The 19,690-nt window shown below is 58.3% G+C and overlaps 2 protein-coding genes across 9 annotated transcripts; one reads left to right on the top strand and one right to left on the bottom strand.

Annotated features, from left to right (window-relative positions):
- The first annotated feature begins 966 nt into the window (after positions 1-966).
- Positions 967-7,830, top strand: TEX261 (testis expressed 261). Its single transcript, XM_055796868.1, has 6 exons — positions 967-1,117; positions 1,964-2,043; positions 2,541-2,694; positions 4,661-4,728; positions 5,841-5,943; positions 6,371-7,830. Exons 1-6 carry the CDS (start codon positions 1,048-1,050, stop codon positions 6,484-6,486), a joined length of 591 nt encoding a protein of 196 aa, XP_055652843.1. The 5' UTR covers positions 967-1,047; the 3' UTR covers positions 6,487-7,830.
- On the bottom strand, positions 7,126-19,603 carry LOC101921916 (shootin-1-like). Of its 8 annotated transcripts, none has more exons than XM_055796863.1 (18): positions 18,724-19,260; positions 18,043-18,110; positions 17,660-17,723; positions 17,281-17,375; positions 16,990-17,116; positions 16,239-16,336; positions 15,906-15,987; positions 15,561-15,655; positions 15,125-15,271; positions 14,547-14,700; positions 14,273-14,396; positions 13,874-13,923; positions 13,304-13,413; positions 13,078-13,137; positions 12,676-12,883; positions 8,680-10,944; positions 7,827-8,034; positions 7,126-7,378 (listed from the first exon to the last, which is right to left on the bottom strand). In XM_055796863.1, exons 1-16 carry the CDS (start codon positions 19,073-19,075, stop codon positions 10,661-10,663), a joined length of 2,118 nt encoding a protein of 705 aa, XP_055652838.1. In that variant the 5' UTR covers positions 19,076-19,260; the 3' UTR covers positions 7,126-7,378; positions 7,827-8,034; positions 8,680-10,660. The 8 variants fall into 8 exon arrangements, with proteins under 8 accessions (XP_055652838.1, XP_055652837.1, XP_055652836.1 ...); XM_055796862.1 differs by having other exon boundaries at positions 7,827-7,956; XM_055796861.1 differs by having other exon boundaries at positions 7,827-8,818; positions 9,418-10,944.
- Positions 19,604-19,690: the final 87 nt, after the last annotated feature.

Genomic DNA, 19,690 nt, shown 5'->3' with positions numbered 1-19,690 from the left:
TCCTGTGCAGGTGGGGGGCATCCTTGTGTGATTCAGAGTCCCTATACGGTTGTGGGGGTCTTTGTACAGTTGGGGGGTCCCTGTGCAGTTTGGGGGGTCCCTGTACCGTTTGGGGGTCCCTGTATGGTTTGGGGGAGTCCCTGCATGGTTGGGGGGGGGGGCTGTATAGTTTGGAGTCCTGTACAGTTCGGGGGGCATCTCGTACAATTTGGGGGTGTCTCTGGGAGTTTGAGAGCTTCTCCGTGTTTCAGGGCCCTTGTACGGTTTTGGGGGTCTCTGCGCATTCCAGAATCCCTGCACAGTCTTGAGGGTGTCTGTACAGTTTCAGGGATCCCTGTATAGTTCGGGGGTCCCTGCACAATTTTGGGGGTACCAGCATATTCTGGCACTCCTGCACAGGTTTGGAGGGTCCTTGCATAGTTTTGGGGATCCCTGCAGTTTTGGAGGGTCCTTGCACAGTTCGGTGTCTCTGTACAGTTTTGGAGGTCCCTGCACAGTTTTGAGGATCCCTGTACATTTTTGGGGTCCCTGCACATTTTCGGGGGTCTCAGCACATTCCGGGGTTCCTGTACAGTTTTGGGGGTCCCTGCACAGTTTTTGAGGGTCCCAGCACAGTTCGGGGGTCCCTGAACAGTTTTGAGGATCCCAGCACAGTTTTGGGGATCCCAGCACGTTTCAGTGTCTCTGCACAGTTTTGGAGGATCTCTGTACAGTTTTGGGGGGCCCTGCACAGTTTTGGGGGTCCCAGCACAGTTTTGGGGTTCCCAGCACGTTTCAACGTCCCTGCACAGTTTTGGAGGGTCCCTGTACATCTCGGGGGGGGGAGTGTACAGTTCTGGGGGCCCCTGCACATTTCGGGGTCCCCCGTGGCTCCCCGCCCCGCAGTAGGAGGCGGGCGGGAGCCCTCCCCGCCTGCAGGGGTCGCTGTGGCGCGGGCGGCCGGGCCGGGCCGGTCTCTCTTGTTCCGGCGCCGCGTGTTCAGCGCCGCCGCCGCCGCCGCGGGAGCAGGAGCGGGAGCGGCGGGGCCCGGCCCGGGGCTGCCCCGCCATGTGGTTCATCTACGTGCTGAGCTGGCTGTCCCTCCTCATCCAGGTGGCCTTCGTCACCCTGGCCATCGGTGAGGCCGCCGCCGGGGGGCTGCCGCGGGCCGGGGCGCTCGGGGGTGCCGCCGCGCGGGGTCTGGGCCCGGCCGCAGGCTCCGCCCAGGGGCTGTCGTGATATGTCGTGTGTTTCTCGATAGGGGAGGTGACGCCCGGGATGGGGAAGCCTGGGCTCCTGCTGGCACACGGTTAGGGGCCGCGGGTCCACCAGCTCCCGGGGGCCCGGGCCTGGCCGGTGTGTCCCGGGCACCCCTGGGTGCCCCAGGGGTTGGGGGTCCCTGGGTGCCCCAGGGGTTGGGGGTGCCGTCGGTGCCTTAGATATTGGGGGTCCCTGGATGTCCCGAGGATTGGGGTCCTGTCGGTGCTTCCAATGTCCCCGAGTGCTCCAGGGACTGGTGGTCCTCTGGATGCCCCAGAGTGCCACAGAGAGTGGGGGCCCCCTGGGTACCCCGGAGATAGGGGGTCACTGGGGGACCCCTGGGGACACCCTGGGTGCCCCAGAGATTGGGGGTTCCATTGGTGTTTCTGATGCCCTGGGTCCTCCAGAGATTGGGGGTCCCCTGCATGCCACCGAGGCCACAGAGTTCCCCAGACACTGGGGGCCCCTGGGTGCCACAGAGTGACCCAAAGGTTGGGCGTCCCATTGGCGTTCCAGTGCCTCTGGGTCCTCCAGAGACTGGGTGCCCCTGAGGTCCCCTGGGTGCCCCAGAGTGTCGTGGGGAGGGGGGTGTCACCCTTGCCCTTCAGTCCCTCCCGCACTGGGTGAGCACGGACCCCCACAGCTGAAGGCACCGGGGTTTACCTCGGTCCCTCCCATCCCCCTGCTCCGGCCCGCGGGGCTGAGCTGGGTGTTTCTCCTGCAGCTGCTGGGCTGTACTACCTGGCGGAGCTGATTGAGGAGTACACAGTTGTCACCAGGAGGATAATCAAATACATGATCTGGGTAAGTCCCTGTGCTCGCAGAAGCGGGCGGCTTCTCACTGAGTGTGCCTCTGGGGCAGCAGCGGGGCTGGCAGGGCAGCTGTGATGTGGGACGTTGGCTTTGGGCAGAGGCAACAAGCACTTGGGGAGCTCCTGCTTCCCCTGGTCCCAAGGCAGTTCTGTCTCCCAAGGAGGGAGGTTGTCAGGGGCTGCTTCGATTGGCGCTTCGCTTAATTTAACCAGGGAGGTGGTGATCCTGCCTAACTCCTCCTGGGTGGCACTGCATTCCCTGGCTGAGGAAACTGAGGCCCAGCCATAGTACGTCCTACCAGGAGCTGCACCAGGAAGGTGGCATTCTTGTTTGGACCTTTCCCAAGGGGCTGAGAGGGAGATGCGTGGGGAGATGTGTCATCAGACCACTGTAAAAATCACAGCAGGATTCCTGCCCATGCAGCTGCCCACGATCTCTCTGTCTGCACCTTTGTGTTTGCCCCAGGCAACCCCCATTCTCTCTTCCAGTTCTCCTCAGCTGTGCTGGTTGGCCTCTACCTCTTCGAGCACTTTCCTGGTTTCATGGTGGGCGTAGGGCTCTTCACCAACCTGGTCTACTTCGGTTTGCTGCAGACCTTTCCCTTCATCGTCCTGACGTCCTCCAATTTCATACTGTCCTGCGGTGAGTGGAGCTGTCACCTTCCTATGGGAGTGGGCGTAGGGGTGGAGGAAGCCTCATCAGCCCCATCACCGGGTGGGCTCTGGGTGGCAGCAAAGGTTTGGGTTTTACTGTTGCAGCCCCCGTGGCTTTTAAAAGGACTTTGAGCTTTGTGCTGTACTTTTCAATGGTGTTTGATGATGTGGCTGCGATAATTGTGGGCTGGGCATGGTGATGTGGGAAGTGCCTTTGGTTGTGTGCCCTGGCACAGAGCTGGGGATGCCGGGCTCTCTCGGGCACCCGCTGCCTCACCTCCAGCCAGTTCTGCTCCAAACTCAGGCAGCAGCACTGGGGAAAGGAAATCCTAGCCAGCCCAAAGCTTTGGCGTTCTCCTGTAAACCTCCTGTTCTGGGTGTTCACTGGGTCTTGATAAAGAACAGAAGGGATCTGAAGCAAACTAAAAAAACCTGGCATGTTTAATTGCATCCTGGTGTCACGCTGAGCTGTGTGAGATGGTGCATGTGTGTGTGATCATAAGGAGCTTATGTTTAGAGAAAGAAAAGCTTTGAGACAAATTTTCACAATTAATGTAGAAGTTCAGCAGGGTTACTGTAGAAAGTATAGTTAGAAAAGTGTGTTGCTGAGCTTAAATTGGGGATTTTTATTTGCCACATTTGCACCTTTCCTGTGGTGTTCGCCAAGCCTGTTTCTGCAGCCGTTGTAGCTCCATCCCTGGCTGGGCTGCAGGCTGCCTGGCCCTGCCTGGGCAAACCCTGGGGCAGGTCAGGCATGACGGTCTCTCCTCTTGTCTGAGCAGCTGGCGCAGGGTTGTGATGTGGGGTTGAGCAGGGGCTCAGATTAGCAGCACTGATATTTTGACCAAAGTGGGCAGCTTAGTTTGTCTGCTGCGCTTGGCTGACAAACAGCCAGAGCCATGTTGTGGGCCAAACATGGGAGTTCAGAGGTTGTGGGCCAGCAGCTGTGCTAATTAAACTGGGTTTTGGCTGCTCTGAGTAGATCAAATGGTTTTCTCCTGCTGCGAGTTGCCGAGTCTCCTGCGTGTTTCGGTGTCCTGTGCATGGATCTGGCTTCAGATCTCTGCTCTGAGTGATTTGTAGTGACACCTTAAGTAGCAAACGGGCAAAATTTCCTTCATTGTGACTTTCTGGAGTCCTTATGCATATTTCAGGGTGCTGTCTGTGTACAACTGAAATACCTTTGCTCCTCAAAGCGTTCATGTAGGCAGGATTTTATCCACTATTTGAAAATGCATGTAGCTCTCCCGCGGTGTGTAGACCAGGAGGTGTGTTTTCTGACAGACCTAGACTCTCATCTGAATCTTGGGTGACATCCTTAGGCTAGAGGGACAGCAAAGCAGCGCAGGGTGCAGCATTTTGTGTTGGGGCTGTCTCTTGCTGGGGCTGTGCTGAGCTGGTGCTCCTGGGCTTGGTGTCTCAGATAAAAGGCAAAAGAATTTCTGATTCCTGCTTCTTAAGAGCTAAGTGGTGTTTTTCGCTGCCAAGGACAGCGTTAACCCTCCTGTCCTGGCTGCATTTCAGCTTGACTTGGTTTACAGATGGCAGAAGAGCTTCTCTCCGCAGCAGCTGTCAGGGACACAGGGGTTTTTGCTGCTTCTCTCAGCGCTACGCAACATTAGCAAGTGTCAAGCTGGGCTCTCCAGGGTGCCCTTGGGGACACTGAAAGTAAAGCACCAGAGGGACGAGGGACTCGACCAGGGCTGCACGGAATGGAGCTGGGGGAGGGAACTTTGGCTGCTCACACCATTTCTCACTAGATGCGTGAAAATATTTTAGCAACAGCAGGATTCCAGGTGTACAGGGGCTGAGGGGAAGGGGACGTGCGACAGAGGAGGTGTTCCTCGCAGGGGCTGCGGCAGTGGAGGTGGATGTCCTCTTTCGGGGGCCTTGGAATAAGCAGATGGTATTTTTTCCTGGCTGGAGACTGACTTTGCTGTGTTTTCCTTTGGCAGTGCTGGTTATATTCAATCACTACTTAGCGTTCCAGTACTTCGCCGAGGAGTATTACCTGTTCTCTGAGGTGAGAGACCTTTGGGAAGGAGTCGATCCGTGTTCTTCCAGCCAGCGTGGAGCTGCTGGTGGGAGGGGGAAGAGGAAAATGCTATTTTTTCAGTCAGCAGTAAGACACGCTGAGGATATTTTTCGTAGACCTTCCCTGGGGGTTCCTGTGCTCATTCCCTCAGAAGTACCAGGGAAATGACGGTTTCTTTTCTCAGCTGTGGGCTTGGGCCTTTCTCACCCAACTCCAGAGCAGAAGAAATACTGAATGTTAAGCACAGATTATTTTTTTTTTCTGAAATGCTAAAAACTAGGAAAGTAGAAAATAATCTTTTTTTTTTTTTTTTATAAGCTAACCACAAGTAACTTCCCTTTTGGAATTATTGTTCATTATTTTTATGTCTTCTACACACTAATTCTTCTGTGTCACCATTCTCACACCTGCCAAGACAAAGGTCTAGATTCACCAAAAGGCTTGTTTGGGCCCAACAGTAGCTGCCACTTAGTGCAAATTTAAAAAAAAAAAAAAAACACACACAAAAAAACACCCTCCACCAAAAATAAAAGAAACAACAACCTTTTAATGAAGTTTAACACTTCTCCAGCATTCGTATGCACAGGGAAGCTGGTGTGGCAGCTTGGTACCAGCGTCCCACCCCAGGGCAGGAGGAGCCAAGCCCAGGTCTTGGCTCTTCCTTTTAGTCCCTGGAAGGTGTAAAGAGGATTTAATTAGTAATAACAGCACGACCAATTTCCTCCTTTTTAATTCTGTTCTTTAATTCTGGGTTTTGGGAGCAGTAAGGGTTTTCGGGCACCTAAGACAGGAGCAAGGGCTTTTCCTGTGTGCCCTGTCCTTCTGTGGAAGTTACTGAGTGAATTTTATCCCCTTATCAGCTTTGCAGGGCAATGCTATCTCTGCACCCGAGAGACTCGGGAGAGATTGAGTTGCAGTTCTCTCCCTTCAGTGCCCTTTCTCTTGAGGGGTTCAGGTAGGAACTTGGGGTGTGTCATAGGGAGCTACAGCTGGGGCTAAGGCAGCGCTTGTGGGCATCAGCCCAGACAGAAGTCAGTGTGTGAAGGGCTCCTGGGTGCATTGTGGCTCAGTCCTCACTGCCTCTCTTGCTCCGCCTGCAGGTTCTCGCCTACTTCACGTTCTGCCTGTGGTTAATTCCTTTTGCATTTTTTGTCTCTTTGTCGGCTGGAGAGAACGTCCTGCCTTCCACGGTGCAGCCTGGAGGTGAGCATTCCCAAAGCCTGGGCAGACACCTGCTGGATTTTGACAGGGGCTGTGCTCAGCCTACCCCATTCCCTCCGCACAGAGTGGGGAGCAGGGTCAGCTAGTTGGGTAAACCCTTCCAAAAGCCAAGGCAGGAAAAAGGGGGGCTTCTGCAGGGTGAGGGCTGTTCCAGCTTTGCATCCTGCTTCTCTCTGGTCCTGGGGCCCTGTCCTTTTCCTCCCTACACCTTCAAGAAAGGGAGCTCAGGATCTGGGCTCCCTGTCAGTGGCTGCTGGGAGCACCCAGGCAGGCTAGATGTGAGCAAACCGAAAAATTCCATGCTTTAAAGGCAGCTCATGCATTGCCCTGAAATCAAGATGACCCATCCCAGGGCTCCCATGGCCGTCAGTGGGTTTGTGTTTGATTGTTTTTTCCCTTTTCTCTGCAGACGACGTGGTTTCCAACTACTTCACCAAGGGGAAGAGGGGTAAGCGTTCCGGTATCCTACTCATCTTCTCTTTCATCAAGGAGGCCATCCTGCCTAGCCGACAGAAGATTTACTGAGCCCCGGAGGCAGCCAACATTGGCTGCGGTGACGGAGCAGGGCAGACCCAAACTGTGCAGAGGGCTGCGAGGGAGCACTGTCCCCAGGCCTTGCTCGAACCCTCCTTGATGTTTCTCAAAGGGATTTTGCTAGGAACGTATAAACTGGGCAGTGACCGGAGGTGCCAGCAGCGCTGGACACGCGCGGGGAGGGCTCGCACCTTTTTATACAGCTCTGCTGATCCCCCGGGACTGTGTGCAAGAAGGATGTTTGGCTCCAGCTGAGCGCAAGGAGTGTCTGGCCCCCCCAGTGCTGCCCACCCTGCTCAGGGACCTGGGAGGCATTGTCACCTGCTGGGGTTTAAAGCCAGGAGTTTGCGCATGGTGTAGTTTGGCTGTGGGGGAACCATTCCCTCAGAGTGGTGGCAGAACGTGCTTGACGTTTAAATGAGTTTTACACAGAGCCATTAATTAAAAAAAAAAAAAAAAAGAATAAAGTAATCAAACTGTCAAACTCCCGCATATTCCTGCTGGGAGCCTGCCAGTGCTGGAGGATGCCGGCATCCCTCTGTGTGGCATGCGTTGGGAGGGGAGCATGAGGGCAGGCACTTCTCCCTGTGCTCTGCAGCTGCAGGGAGGTGACCTGGAAGGACTCGACGCTGCGTTTTGTGTGATTTTAATGTTGGAAATACCCACTCTTCTCTTCTCTGGTTTTGCTGGAAGCCTCCCTGAGTGGCCAGGATGCTGCAGTAGTGCTGGCTGGCTGAGCGAGGCCCCAGGAAGCCATTTCACAGAAAGCAATTCTCCACTCCATGTGAGGGGAATGAGATGCTGAGCAGGTCACCGTGACTTCCCTTGGGTTTCATCTGCTTGGTGTTCCCAGTGCTGCTAAACTCACCAGGGCTTTCCTTTCCTAAAGGGAAAAAAAAAGTAGATGATCATACTGAGAAGGAGGTGAACCCTTTGTTCTTGTTCGTCGTAATCACAAACCCCCTCTTTTTATCCTCCCCCTTTCTGCTTTGTTGCTGGTCACCTTCAGCCTGTGCCAGAGCCAGGTGTCCCCACGCTAGCCAGGAGCCAGGGCTGTGTGCGGCTGTAGCGCAGGAATGCCTGGGCACTGACAGCGCATTTCACAGCTTGGGAAGGCTTTTTGAGGTGTTTCAGAAGAAAATGGTTCATTTTCCTCTTGTGGCCAGTTCTGGCTGAAGGCAAAAGTCAGGCACGTGGTCCCACCACACCCCTCCCTGCCACAGGTATGTTCAGGGCCCACTAACACTGGTGTGATCTGATGCTCATACAGTAGATGTGTGGTTTCTGTTTGAGAGCTGCTCATCTAGTAAAGGTTATAGATGGAAGTTCACCTTATTGGAGAGGCTGGATGCGGTGGCATCCCTCTGGCTCACAAGTGTTCAGCTCCCATGTTGAGCTGGTGTCACGTAAGGAAATTACCCTCTGTGCTTGCTAGTTATTTTTTATACTTTTAGACAAAAACTGGAGGACAAGAGAGCTGTTGAGGGGACCCGAGGGCTGCAGAAGGCATGTTGCAGAGGCCTTGGGAGATGCTGATCACTGAAAGGGGTTAGCAGGAGGTGTTTATACAGAGCTCTTCGTTATCGGGGAGTTGCAGAAAGGTAAAAGCACTGAAAGCAAAGCAGAGTGATTAGCAGCAGGCAAAGCAGGCAAGAAGATGCAAGGGTAGGGGTAGGAGAAGAGCATTGGCCTTGCCTGTAGAGCTGGGAAGCTCCTAGCAAAGCTGCTCCCTGGCTCGGGTGCTGTGCTGTAATTTTGCTTCAAGGCCACAGGGTGGGGGACGCTGGGCCCCCCTGCCCCTGCTCACTGCCTGGGCAAGCAGAAGGACAAGCCGGATGCTTTTGCACCCTTCCCTGAAGCTTAACCTTGGCCACATTTAGGCTGAAGAATAGGGCTCCAGCCATGGAGGAGGGAGGCGGAGGCCAGCAGTGCAGGGGGTGGCACCAGGGGGGCAGCAGGCTGCTGGGAAGCTCTGGATGTGTGTTCACAGCTCTGCTCTAAACTGTGCTTCACAGTTTCCATCGCCTCGGGTGCAGGCAGCTGGGCCCGGGCAGGCGAGAGGCGCTGGCCAGGGGCAGCAGAAGAGGCAAAGCCCCCCCTGAGCCAGGTCTGCATGGCCGAGGATGGCAGGGCAAGCACCGTGCCTCTCACCAGCCTTTGCTCAGGTTTTAAGTTTAGTTTTACCTCATAGAACATGATGCAGGAGGGATGGAAAACTCCTTGAGAGCTGTCAGTGCCACGATGGGAAGAGCAGGGCATGATGGAGGGCTCTTTCTGCAGGGTACAGCAGTAAAAGCAGAGCCCTGGGACTCCTGCCACTAACCTAGTGGATAGGATGTAAATGGAGAAGATCAGTAGCTCTAATGTCCCTTTTACCAAGTCTTTTTAATCCTTGTTTGCCTGTTCACTTAGCCAGAAAGCAAGGGTAGATTACTTTGTATTTTTCCAGATGACAAATCCATTTTTCCTGACTATGGCTTGTGATCATCGGGTGTTTTAAGATGTTAATGACACACATTTCTTTGAGCTGAACCAGATTCAGAGAAGACGAGTAATAGCGAGCGAAACCCTATAAATATTTAAAAGGCAAGCACCAGAAAAAGCACACACACACACCCCCAAAGGCTACAGCTGCACGGGAGAAGGTAAGGCTGTGGGGCTGTGAGGACCATGCTCTGCTCCCCGGCTGGGCTCTTGTCTCCTGCTGTAACCAGAGAGGTTTGGGGCTGGCTCCTGAAAATGCACCCTCTCACAGGAGCCCGGCTTTGGTCAAAACGCCCTGTTCCTTGCCCTGAAACCTGGGAAACCTGGTGAATAAGATCTAAAATCCCTGATTATTCCTAGGGCTGAGGCAAGGATGCTCCAGAGCCCACCCACAGTGGGTTTGCAAGAAGCTGTAGCTTAAAAAGAAGTGTGAATTACCACTGTGATTAAGTATTGAAGAGTCATGTATATTAATACGCAGCTGCCCTCCAGAGCATCTCTGCCTGCTCGGCCCCTCTGCCCTGGCTGCGGGGGCTCCAGCAGCTTGGGGACGGTGCAGCCGGCTGGGCACGGCTTTCCCATCCGGCGGGAGCAGAGCCGGCATTGATTTTCATGGGTGTTTGGAGGGTGTAATCAGGGGAGAGGAATTCACTCGATACGGAGCGGGCAGCGCGGCGGTGGGAAAGGGCAGGCAGCTGATGAGTAACCGTGCTGGGGCCGCGACATTTTCCCCGATGGCTCCCAGCAGGTGCACAGAGGAGGCCGGATTCAGCAGGGATCGAAAGGTGAGAGCCCGGTGGTGCTGGGTCCCTCATGATTGGGATCGCCTAAAAACCTGGATTTGGAGAAACTCAGCTCCAGGGGAGAGGAGGAGCAGGGGGGGCAGCCTGGCTCCAGCCTCCCTGGGCTTTCTGAACTGGTGAAGCTGGTCTCGGTGCTGTGGTCCCTGTGGCTCTTGCCTTCTTTTCCAGTAAGAGGATCTGTTGAACAAGCTGACATTCATCCTTTAGTTTGGTGAGCTCGTACATCTCACAAGCAGCCTTTCCTTGTCTGCTTTCCACATGATAGCCCTCAGGTGTCTGGAGAATCGAAAGGCCAGGACGAAAAACACTTGGTAATTAGAAAGATCAGCTCCTTGCCTTAAATATTTTAGTTCAAGTTGGCTATGCTTTCAAGAAGGAGAAAGAAAATGTACTTTAAAAAGCAGAGTGATGGAGTGCTGTAACACTCCAGGCTGTCCTCAGGGAACGGGGGACCGCAGCTACCACAGGTCCACTGGGCAGGGACCTGTCCCCTCCTTGGGTGCATCCAAGCCAGCTCACCCTTTCTCCCGTGCCACCGTGGCCGCGGAGCAGGTTTCCTGGCATGTCATTAGTGCTTTGGGCCGTTCGGCCTGATCCCAGACAGCTCTTTAATTACTGCAAAAAGGCATTATGAAATCATTGGCTGGAAGCGGGAGGTACATAAATCCAGACTACAACTAACACCGGTGTTTTTAACAGGGAGGATAATTAACCTTGGGAGGGAGATGCAGTGTGGAATGGGCACGCTCCTCAGGAGCAGCCACGGCTGGTGCGCTGCTGTGGTACACAATGGCATAAACTGGAGAAGAGAGAAGGCATCCTGGGTTGGGCAGCTGGCTTAGCCCTCTATAGGGGATGCAGGATGTATGTGCCTGCTTCTATAGGGGCCCACACAAGTGATGGGCAGCACAAACCTGCCCTAACACCCTCCATGTCCCTGTGGCATCGTCTGAAGGAAGGGGTGCCCCCCTCCGCCTGCAGAAGGGACGTTTGAGGAGCCACCAGCTCCCCATCACATGGCTTCCCCCTCGAAAACCACGCTCTGGCACAATGCTGATGGCTGAGCAGCCGCCACCTGCAGCTCTGGCTTCTCGTAGGGGCTTGGTGCAGACCCAGCTCGTTCTCCCTGCTGCAAGTTCAGGTCTTGAACTGGACAACTTGCCTGCAATGACACCAGCCCTGAGACCAAAAGGGGAATTTCCCCGGCAAATTAACTATCTGGTGCAAGGGATGAGGATGCTCTCACTGCCTTTCCCCCACTCGGCATTGCCTGCCTGCCATAAAACAGCGGAGCTGGAGAAACCACAATTAAATTAAGGTTATGTTTGGGTTCGAAAGGAAGAGCCGTGGCATGGGTATGGCAGGGTTTGAGCCTTAGAGTCAGCAGCTCGAGGGGAAACCCCATCTCCTATGCACCCCAATGGTCAAAAACAGGCATAGGCTGAAGAGCATCATCCCTTTGAGCGATGGGGGTCTGCTGGCTCACTGGGGACCCCAGCCTTGGAGCTGCGGGCCTAGAGGGACCGTTCAACCTGGGCTGCTGCTGGGTGAAGCCTGGGAGCACTGGGCTCCCCAACATTGGCGTACCAGGAGAAGTGGATTTGACTGGACCATACTCTCCTGGGAACCCAGGAACAGCTGACCTGAACCTGCCCCACCCCCCCGGCCCCGGCAATGGGGGTGCAGCCCTCCCCAAGGCTGGATGCAGAGATGGGGATCACCCAGTGGGAGCTGCCTGAGGGATCGGGGAATCCAAAGGAAAACCCGAGACCTTCAAGGGTGTGGGGGTTTCCCTTCACCAGAAGCAGGAGTTTAGGTGTCACTCCCCAGGGTCCCACACAGGAGACAAAAGCTGCAGACGAAGGGCACCATGGGGGGCCCCACCTGCAGACATACGGTGCCAGCCCCTCCATGCTGCCAGCTGGGGCTCAGAGCTTTCCCAGGGGCTCCACTGGCACTGAGAGGGGTCTTGCATCCCCTGGTCAGCACCGCAGCAGGGGACATGGGACACCACAGCACGTTCTGCCTTGACACAAGCCCCAGTCCCTTGCCATCAGGGTCTGGGTGCCATTTACCTCCTTAAACGTGGCGACTTCAGATGTCAAAGGGAGTGGAACACAAGTATCTCCTCACAGTGGGTAAGTGCTGTCATGCGTGTCCCTGCCCAGCTGCCAGGCACCCTGGGGTGGCAGGAGGGTGGGTGCCCTGCTCCGGTCCCATGAGGTCTCTCACCAGGACCAGTTTGCAGCAGCTCCAGTGCCATCCCCATCCCACTGCCACCCCCTTCACCCAGCAGATGTGCCACTCCAGTGACAACGTGGCATGCAGGCACCCAGGGGCACCTTGCTTTAATTAAAGCACAAGAGGATGCAAGCTACTGGAAAATGAGGGTGAAAGCTTGGAGCAGCCATTCCTGCCACCGTGCTCACTCCTTGTCTCGCCACAGCCGTGCAGCTCTGGCTGGGCGAAGGGCAGCAGGGGATGAAGCTGCTTCTACCCTGGCTCTCCCCTGCCTCTGGCCAGGTGGGAGAGGGGCCGGGCCCTGGGGAGGCCACTTGTTGCTCGGGGTCTGAACGGGACCCCCTCCCCACTCCCCGATGAGCACCTGAATGGAGCTGTGCCGATGTCCTTGTCCCCTGGGGAGAAATGGAGAGACAGATGGAGAGGAGATGCTGAGTGGGGTGTGAGCAAGAGCAGAGCCCATGGGGACCCATGCCAGCACCCAGCAGCTTGTCACCAGGGATGGTGATGGGAGGGGACTGCAGAGCATCAGTGGGGCTAGCGGTGGGACACCAAGGGGACACTGCACCTGGCCCTGGGGATGTTCTCACTCCGGGGGGGGTCATCCAGCCCAAGCCCCCACATCCACTTGCTACCAAGCCCTACTCCATACCAGGATCCGGTCTCCCCACAGCCCCAGCATCCTCAGGGTCCTGCTGCAGGGAGCCAGTGCCGGGCGCCGCGGATGGAGGTGGGGTTGCGGGTGTGGATGCATCCACCGCCCAGCGCCGCCGCTGCAAGATGGACTCCAGCTGCTTGTCCCTGCCCCTCAGGCTGCTTTGCCGCTGGCTGGACCTCCTGCTCACCCTTCTCATGGCACCCTAGGAAACACCGCAGACGGCTCAGATGCTGAGGGGCCACATCCAGGTGCTGGGACCCCCAGGGATGCAATCCCGGCCAGCCAGGACAGGCCTGGCACAGGCCCACACAGGACAGCTGCAGCTGGGGATAGTGGCACCCAAGTGTCCCCACACCACTGCCTGGTGTCAACCCACTGGGGGACAGGGCTGCTCACCAGGATGCCCTGCAGCTCCAGCGCCGTGCTCCTCTGCTTGCCGGGCACCATTGCCGAACCCTGCAGGAGGGGAGGAGGGAGGAGATGTGGCCCCATCCTGCTGGCCCTGCAGTTCCCCGGGGCTGCTGATGCACCCCAAACCCACCCCAAGTCCCAGGGCTCCCTGGGGACATTCCCACATAGGATGGGGGTGTCTGGCAGTGGCCAAGCCCCAGTTCCTGCCTACCTGGCCCAGGGGCAGCTGGTCCTTGGCGGGCCTCAGCACCACCCCGTTCTTTATCCGCTCCATCATCTCCTGCACAGCTCGAGCTTTAGCATCATCAGCTTCTGGTTTGGCTGTGCAGGGAGCACCATGCTGAGACCCCATGCACTCATGACAGGGCTCAGTACATGCTGGGGTGGGGAGCTGCTGCCACCCTGCAGTCCCCCCAAGCCTGGGGGGTCCCTCTCTCGAGGCCAAACCCAGGTACAACCCTGCCAGGGCTCATCTCCCACCTGTGCCGGGGACTGTGGCTGGCACAGCCATGCATGCTGGGCAGGACAGGGGTGCTGGGGCCTGAGCACCCTCTTTGGGGGGGGGGGTATGTTGGTGGGGTGCCCCTCACTCCACAGTGAGAGCTTGGAGCAACACCTTTGGATGGATGGGAGATGCCTGAACCAACACGATGCTGGCAAACCTCTGTCCCAGAGAAACGCCAATCTCTCCCTGCCTAGGGACTGCCATCCCCGTGGCACTGCCAGGGGACCCCCGTGGCACCAGGACCTCCCCAGGATGCAGGAAGTGGGGGGGACTTACTGCGCTGCAGGTTTGCCAGCCCCTTCCTCTGCCTGATTGCTGCCAGTGGGCTGGAAGGGAGAGGAGAGGTGAGAGCTGCACCCCTCGCCCCCAGAATGCCAGACACAAACGCCCAGCCTGCCCCCGGGACCCCCCCGGCTCAGAGCCAGAGCCACCTCACCCTCCCCGACATCCCGCTGGGGTCTGGCCCCTGCAGCCAGCTCTGCCCCTGCCCAGAGATAGTGCCCAGGCATGGCTTGGGGACAGCCTGGCACGGCGGGCAAGAGCAATGGGCATGGGGGGAGAGGAGTTTGCCCCCAGCCCGGCTTATTTGCCATGGCAGAGACAAGCTGGAAGCCCCTGGGCTGCTGGAGCTGCTTTCCACAGGAGGTGACCAGGATGTCCAGTGGTGTCACTTACTCCACGGGGACAGCGGGTGCAGGTGGTGGCAGCGGTGGTGGTGGTGGTGGTACGCGTGCAACTGGTTCAGGGGTCTGGCTCTGCAGCGGGGGATCCTGGGCCAGCTTCTCCTGCAGCAACGCCACTGCAACAGGGTATGGTTGGGGCCGCGTGGGAGGGCTGCTGCCCCTCGGAGCCTGAGCCCAGCCCAGCCGTGGGCAGGCGGCGCCGTGGGCATCCCTGTGGCACCGCTGCAGGCTCCTGCCTGTGTCGGGCAAGGGGTGACAGCACCCACCTTCCTCTTCCAGGCTCAACAGCCGCCGCTCAGCCTCCTGCAGCCGCAACCTCAGCTGCAGTTTCTCATCCTCTGCCGTGGCCAGCGCAGCTTGGGCCACATCCAGCTCCTCTGGCTCCGGCCGCCTGCTCAGCTGCTCCTCCAGCTCCTTCACCTGTAGAAGCAGGGGGAGCTGGGTGCAGCCCAGGAGCTGGGGACCCCCGGTGCCATCCCTGCCAGGGACATGGATGCTCCCCAGTCCCACAAGTTGGCTGCTTGCAAGGAACTTTAAGCTGATTTTAGGGCAATTCTAGGCTGGGTGATGGCAGCCCAGGGGGTTGGGGGGGTGCCAGCCCAGTGTGGGGGCTCCCACAGTGTGGTAGCACCCAAAATGCGCTAGTGGAAATCCATGGAAGAACAACCCCTCCAGGCTTATCACAGGGTGTGGGATGGGCAGGGAGCAGGCGATGGAAGGGTCTGATCCTGATCCCAGCCAGTTCCCACACCCAAGGGAAACCACCACCAGCCCTGGAGCTGTGCTGTGACCCAGCCCTGCTCCCCCCACTCCACGTCACCCACCCTTGGGGATAGTTCCTCACCCGCCGCTGCTGCTCCTGCCTGCCCTCCTCCAGCGCCCGGGTCAGCCGTCCCACCTCCTGCAGGGCCACCAGCAGCTGGGTGCTGGGCTCCGCGCTCTGCAGCAGGATCATGCTCTGCCTGTTCGCTTCCTTCTTTTGCACCAACATCTGCCCATGGGGAAGGGGGTCAGGGAGGGAGCAAGCCCCCGGGCTCACCCCAGCCAGAGAAAATCCCGTTCTGGGGAGGCTGGGAGCAAACCCCATCCATCCTCATCCCAGGGAACCGTGATGGGTGCCTGGGAGCATCCTCATCCTCTCAGGACCCAGGGCTAAGCCAGCAGTGGGCTGAGTACTGGGAGTCTACACTGAGAGCCAGCAGCCCCCTGTCTCTCTGACCTGCCGTGGGTACGTGCCCCCCCAGCACCCACAGGTAGGGTGATTCAGGGGCTGGCCGCACCTCATGGGCGAAGGCTTCGGCATGCAGGCGCAGGTCCTGCTCCAGCTCCAGCTGCTGCACCACCTCACAGTAATCCTGGGTGACAATCTGGGACACTGTCAGGGAGAGTGGGGGCTCAGGGAGGGCCAGGCCAGCACGGGGAGGGGTGTGCCACCACAGGGATCTCGGCACAGCCACCTCCCTTGGACAGGGACACCCATGTCCTGGTGATCCAGCTGCAGCTCCTAGCGCTGCACCATTGCCTTTGGTTCACCAGACTGGGTGGCACTGGAGAGCTGCCAGCTGCTCCTTCACGTGCTGGCAGGGGGACAGGGAGGGGACATGGGGACCCGGCACCCAGCTCACCTCTCTTGAAGGACTTCAGTGCCCGCTGGCTGTTGCCCAGGGCTGCCCGCAAGCACTGCTGCTCCTCCTGCCCCATCTCCAGCTGCCGCAGGACAAGCCCCTGCTCAGCCCTGAGTTCAGCTGGGGGGGCCTGCCATGCCCAGTCCACCCCCCGGGGACATCAGAGAGATGGTAAGGGGCTGCAGGTCGGGGTCTTCCCTCCCAAAAACCCTGTCCTGATCTCAGCAAGGAGCTACAAAGATGAGCAGGAGCAAGGAAAGGGGGAGGGTGATGAAGGAGGACCCAGGGGTTCCTGCTTGGCTGGGGGGTCCCAGTGAGGGTCCCAGGAGGTACCTGGTCCTGCAGGTCCTGGTTCTGCCTCTGCAGGTCCTGGAGCTGGATGGTGAGATCCTTCTGCTGTGCCAGCAGCCAGGAGATCTTCTCCTGCAGATCTGGGAAGGAAGCGGGGAGCAAGGGGGGTGGGAAAGGGGAGTGCAGCCCTCCCGGAGCCTGTCCCTGAGACCAGGCTGCTGGTGCTACAGCAGCCCCCCCAGCTCACCCCCATCCTGGCCATATCACCAGTGACCCTGCTGGAAGCTCGCTCTGGGAGGTGACCCAGAGGGACAGACACGTGCAGTACGGTGGGACAGCAACCAGTGGCACACCGGTACTCAGCACCCTTCTACCTGCCCAAAGCTGCCCCTAAGCATCCCCCCACCCCCACCAAAGCTCAGCCCACCGGGAAAGCCATGGCATCACCTCATCATGGAGGGTTTGGCTGGAGTGTGCATCCCACGGCAGGGGGGTGCTCCCTCAAGAAGTGCATCCCCACAGTACTGACAGGAGTATCAGGCTGCAAACACAGCCCAAATTGACAACATGGGAAAACAGGATGGGAAAGGAGGAAGCGTGAGCAACAGCGCTTTCGTTTCATGTTTTTTGTTCAATGTTAGCATTACTTTCTCCTTGTTTACCCAGAACAAGACCCAGGCACAACCCAAAACCCCAGGGCCAGGCTGAGCCGGGCTGAGGGTGCATCAGGACAGGGACAGTGCTTTGCCTCTGGCTTCACTGTTTCTGGCTGGAACCCCCCAGCCCGGCTCACCCTGGAGCTGCTGCTCATAGTGCTGGGCAGGGTCAGGGTCCTCCTCGGGGCGCAGCTCCTCGGGGGGCACCGCGGGGGCCATTGGTGCCAGGCTGAGCCGCTTCAGTTGCTTGTTTTCCTGCTTCACCTGGGGTTGGATGGAAATACCCCCCAGCATCGGGGTTGCTACTGCACCCACCAAGCTGGGTGTGCCAGGGGGATGCACTGGCACCCTTGCACCTACAGCGAGGGGCTGCAGGCATTGGGATGCTGTGGGGGGAATGGTGGCGGGGGCACACTGCCCAGCCCTACCTGGGCTGCATAGGCTTCGGCTCGCTGCCGGCATGTCCTCTCAATCTCGAACTCAGTCTCCAGTGCTGAGAGCTCAACCAGCAGTGCCTGTGATGCTGGCAGTGGCAGAAGCTGGATTCAGGCACCTGCCAAGCTCTCAGTGCTGGGTGGGGGTCCCAGCTAGCACCCTGTCCTCCTCCCTGACCACAGCCACTCTCGCTAAGCACCAGCTGAGCCCTACCAGGTCACCCAGGACCAGAGATGGCACCTGGCTCTGCACCATGGCAGGGACCTTCCCCCTCCACCATCCCACTGAGACCATCACTGCTGGCTAAAGCCAACCCTGAGTCCCCGTACAGGACCGTGCTGGGATGTGACACTGGAGTGGGACGGGGCTCACCTTGCTCGAGCTTGGCCAGCTGCTCCTCCGCTTCACCCACCTCCTGGCCAAGGGATGGATGCTGCTGGGGGAGAAACACACACATGGCATTGCATTGGCATGGCATCACATCATCATGGCGTTGCGTAGGCATGCAGTATGGCTTTGCATTGGCACAGCATCACGTTGGCATTGGCACAGTGCTGCAGGGTCCCAGTGAGCCGCCTGGATGCTGCCAGCTGCACTGAGGGTACTGTGGCTGTGACACCCCGGTGATCAGAACCCTGGTGCTGTGGCACACAGCCACGGCTGAATGGGAGGGCACAGGGAGACCAGCCCTTCATCACCTCAGTTACAGGGGCAGGAGGAAGAAATAAAACAGAAAATGAGCCCATGAGTGATACCTGCACCGTAGCTGCCTCTTCATCCTCATCCTCATCCTCTTTCTCACTGCTCCCTGACTCCAGGATGGCTGCAGGGGAACCAAAAGCACACCAGAAGGTCACCCATGCAGGTGGAAACCCGAGACATGTTTCCATCCCTTTGCTTTTCTCAGCCTCATGCTGCTCTGTGAGAGAGGGGCTGAGCACCCCCCATCCCACAGGCCAGGGGGCTGTCAGTGCTGCTGGACTCGTGTGTCCTAAGGCAATGGGGAAAGTCCATAGGGCAGGACAACCTGGAGCAGAAGGAACAGCCTGCAAAACTCCGACCTGATAGCACCCAGGGGCAGCAAAGGAGCGGAGGGCACTGGAGTAACAGGGCTGCTCGGAGGAGGTGGGAAAAATCCCAGTGAGAGATTCTGAGTGAGGGAAAAGCTGCCCCAGAGCATCCCGCTGCCACAGGAACCCCTTGCCCACAGCTTGCCCAAGAGGTGCTACCACAGAGTTGTGTCCTTGCTGGGCTCAGCTGGTGCCCACAGGTGTGGGGGGACAGCAGCATGACACAGGGGGACTGGACAGCCCCCAGCACCACTGAGCTTCCCTGTCGAGCCAGCCCTGTGGCACTGGGGAATGGTCTGGGGGATGTGAGACCGCATCGGATGCTCCAGGGGCTGGGCTGGTGGGCTTGGGGGGGTGGCTGCTTACCTGGCTGCCCCCAGGACAGCTCGCAGAGTGGCTGTGGTACATCACGGCAGCAGGGCAGGAATCCAGCACCTTCCTCCCGCCCTTCCCGTAACAGAGCTAATCTGGTGGGGAATGCACTCTGGAATCTAAATCCCCCCCATTTGTAATCCAGCCACCACTGCTGGGACCGTACACTGCCTGCAAGGCACCCACGGGACATGTGTGCTGCCCAGAAAAGGCCCTGGGACCCTTTGCCAGGACCCCATGCTGGGACCCCCATGCCGGGACCCCCGGGCCAGCTGTGGAGCTGAGGCTGTGCAAGCAATGCTGCTCCCCCAGCCTCGGTTCTTGCAAGGCGAAGCTGCACAAGCATGCAAATGCCTGCAAAAGCCCTAAAGAGCAGCTGGCAGCTGGGACAGGCACGTCCCACAGCCCGGGGTGGCAGAGGGACGGACAGACATGCCACGCCTGGGAGCTGGCAGCCAACCTAAATACAACACACTGGTTATTCACCCCTCCGCGACGCAGGGCTGAACAAGCAACAACCCTCCTCCAGGCACAGTTCCAGGCTGTTTTCACCCCCTGAAAACCATCCTTCAGCCCACTGCACCCAGAGGCCACCACGGCACCCAGAGCCACCACGGTGGTTGTCACAGGGGACAACCAGAGCCACCCCCACCACCCTGCCTTGAGGCATGCAGGGACATCCAGCTACACATGAGCCCCCCCCATCCCCAACCTTACCTGCCAGCTGCGCGGCACCTTCCCCAGCCCAGGCCATGGTGGCAGGGCCGATGGCACCCAGCACCCCCTGCTTGGCCGGGTGCCTGCCCCCTCACCCTCCCTTCTGCTGCAGGGAAGTGAAACCGGCTACAGCGGGGGCTGAGCACCCTGGTGCAGGCAGGGCTGGCCCTGCCACAGCAGCCACCGAGGGCTCGAGGGGGAACCGAAACTCCCTCTGCCCCTGCTGCAAGTTGCTTTGATGCAG

The sequence above is a fragment of the Falco peregrinus genome, chromosome 2 (assembly GCF_023634155.1).
Source record: "Falco peregrinus isolate bFalPer1 chromosome 2, bFalPer1.pri, whole genome shotgun sequence".
NCBI classification, from domain to species: Eukaryota; Metazoa; Chordata; class Aves; order Falconiformes; family Falconidae; genus Falco; species Falco peregrinus.
The sequence above is the reverse complement of the archived record's forward strand: the minus strand, read 5'-3'. Positions and strand labels throughout refer to the sequence as shown.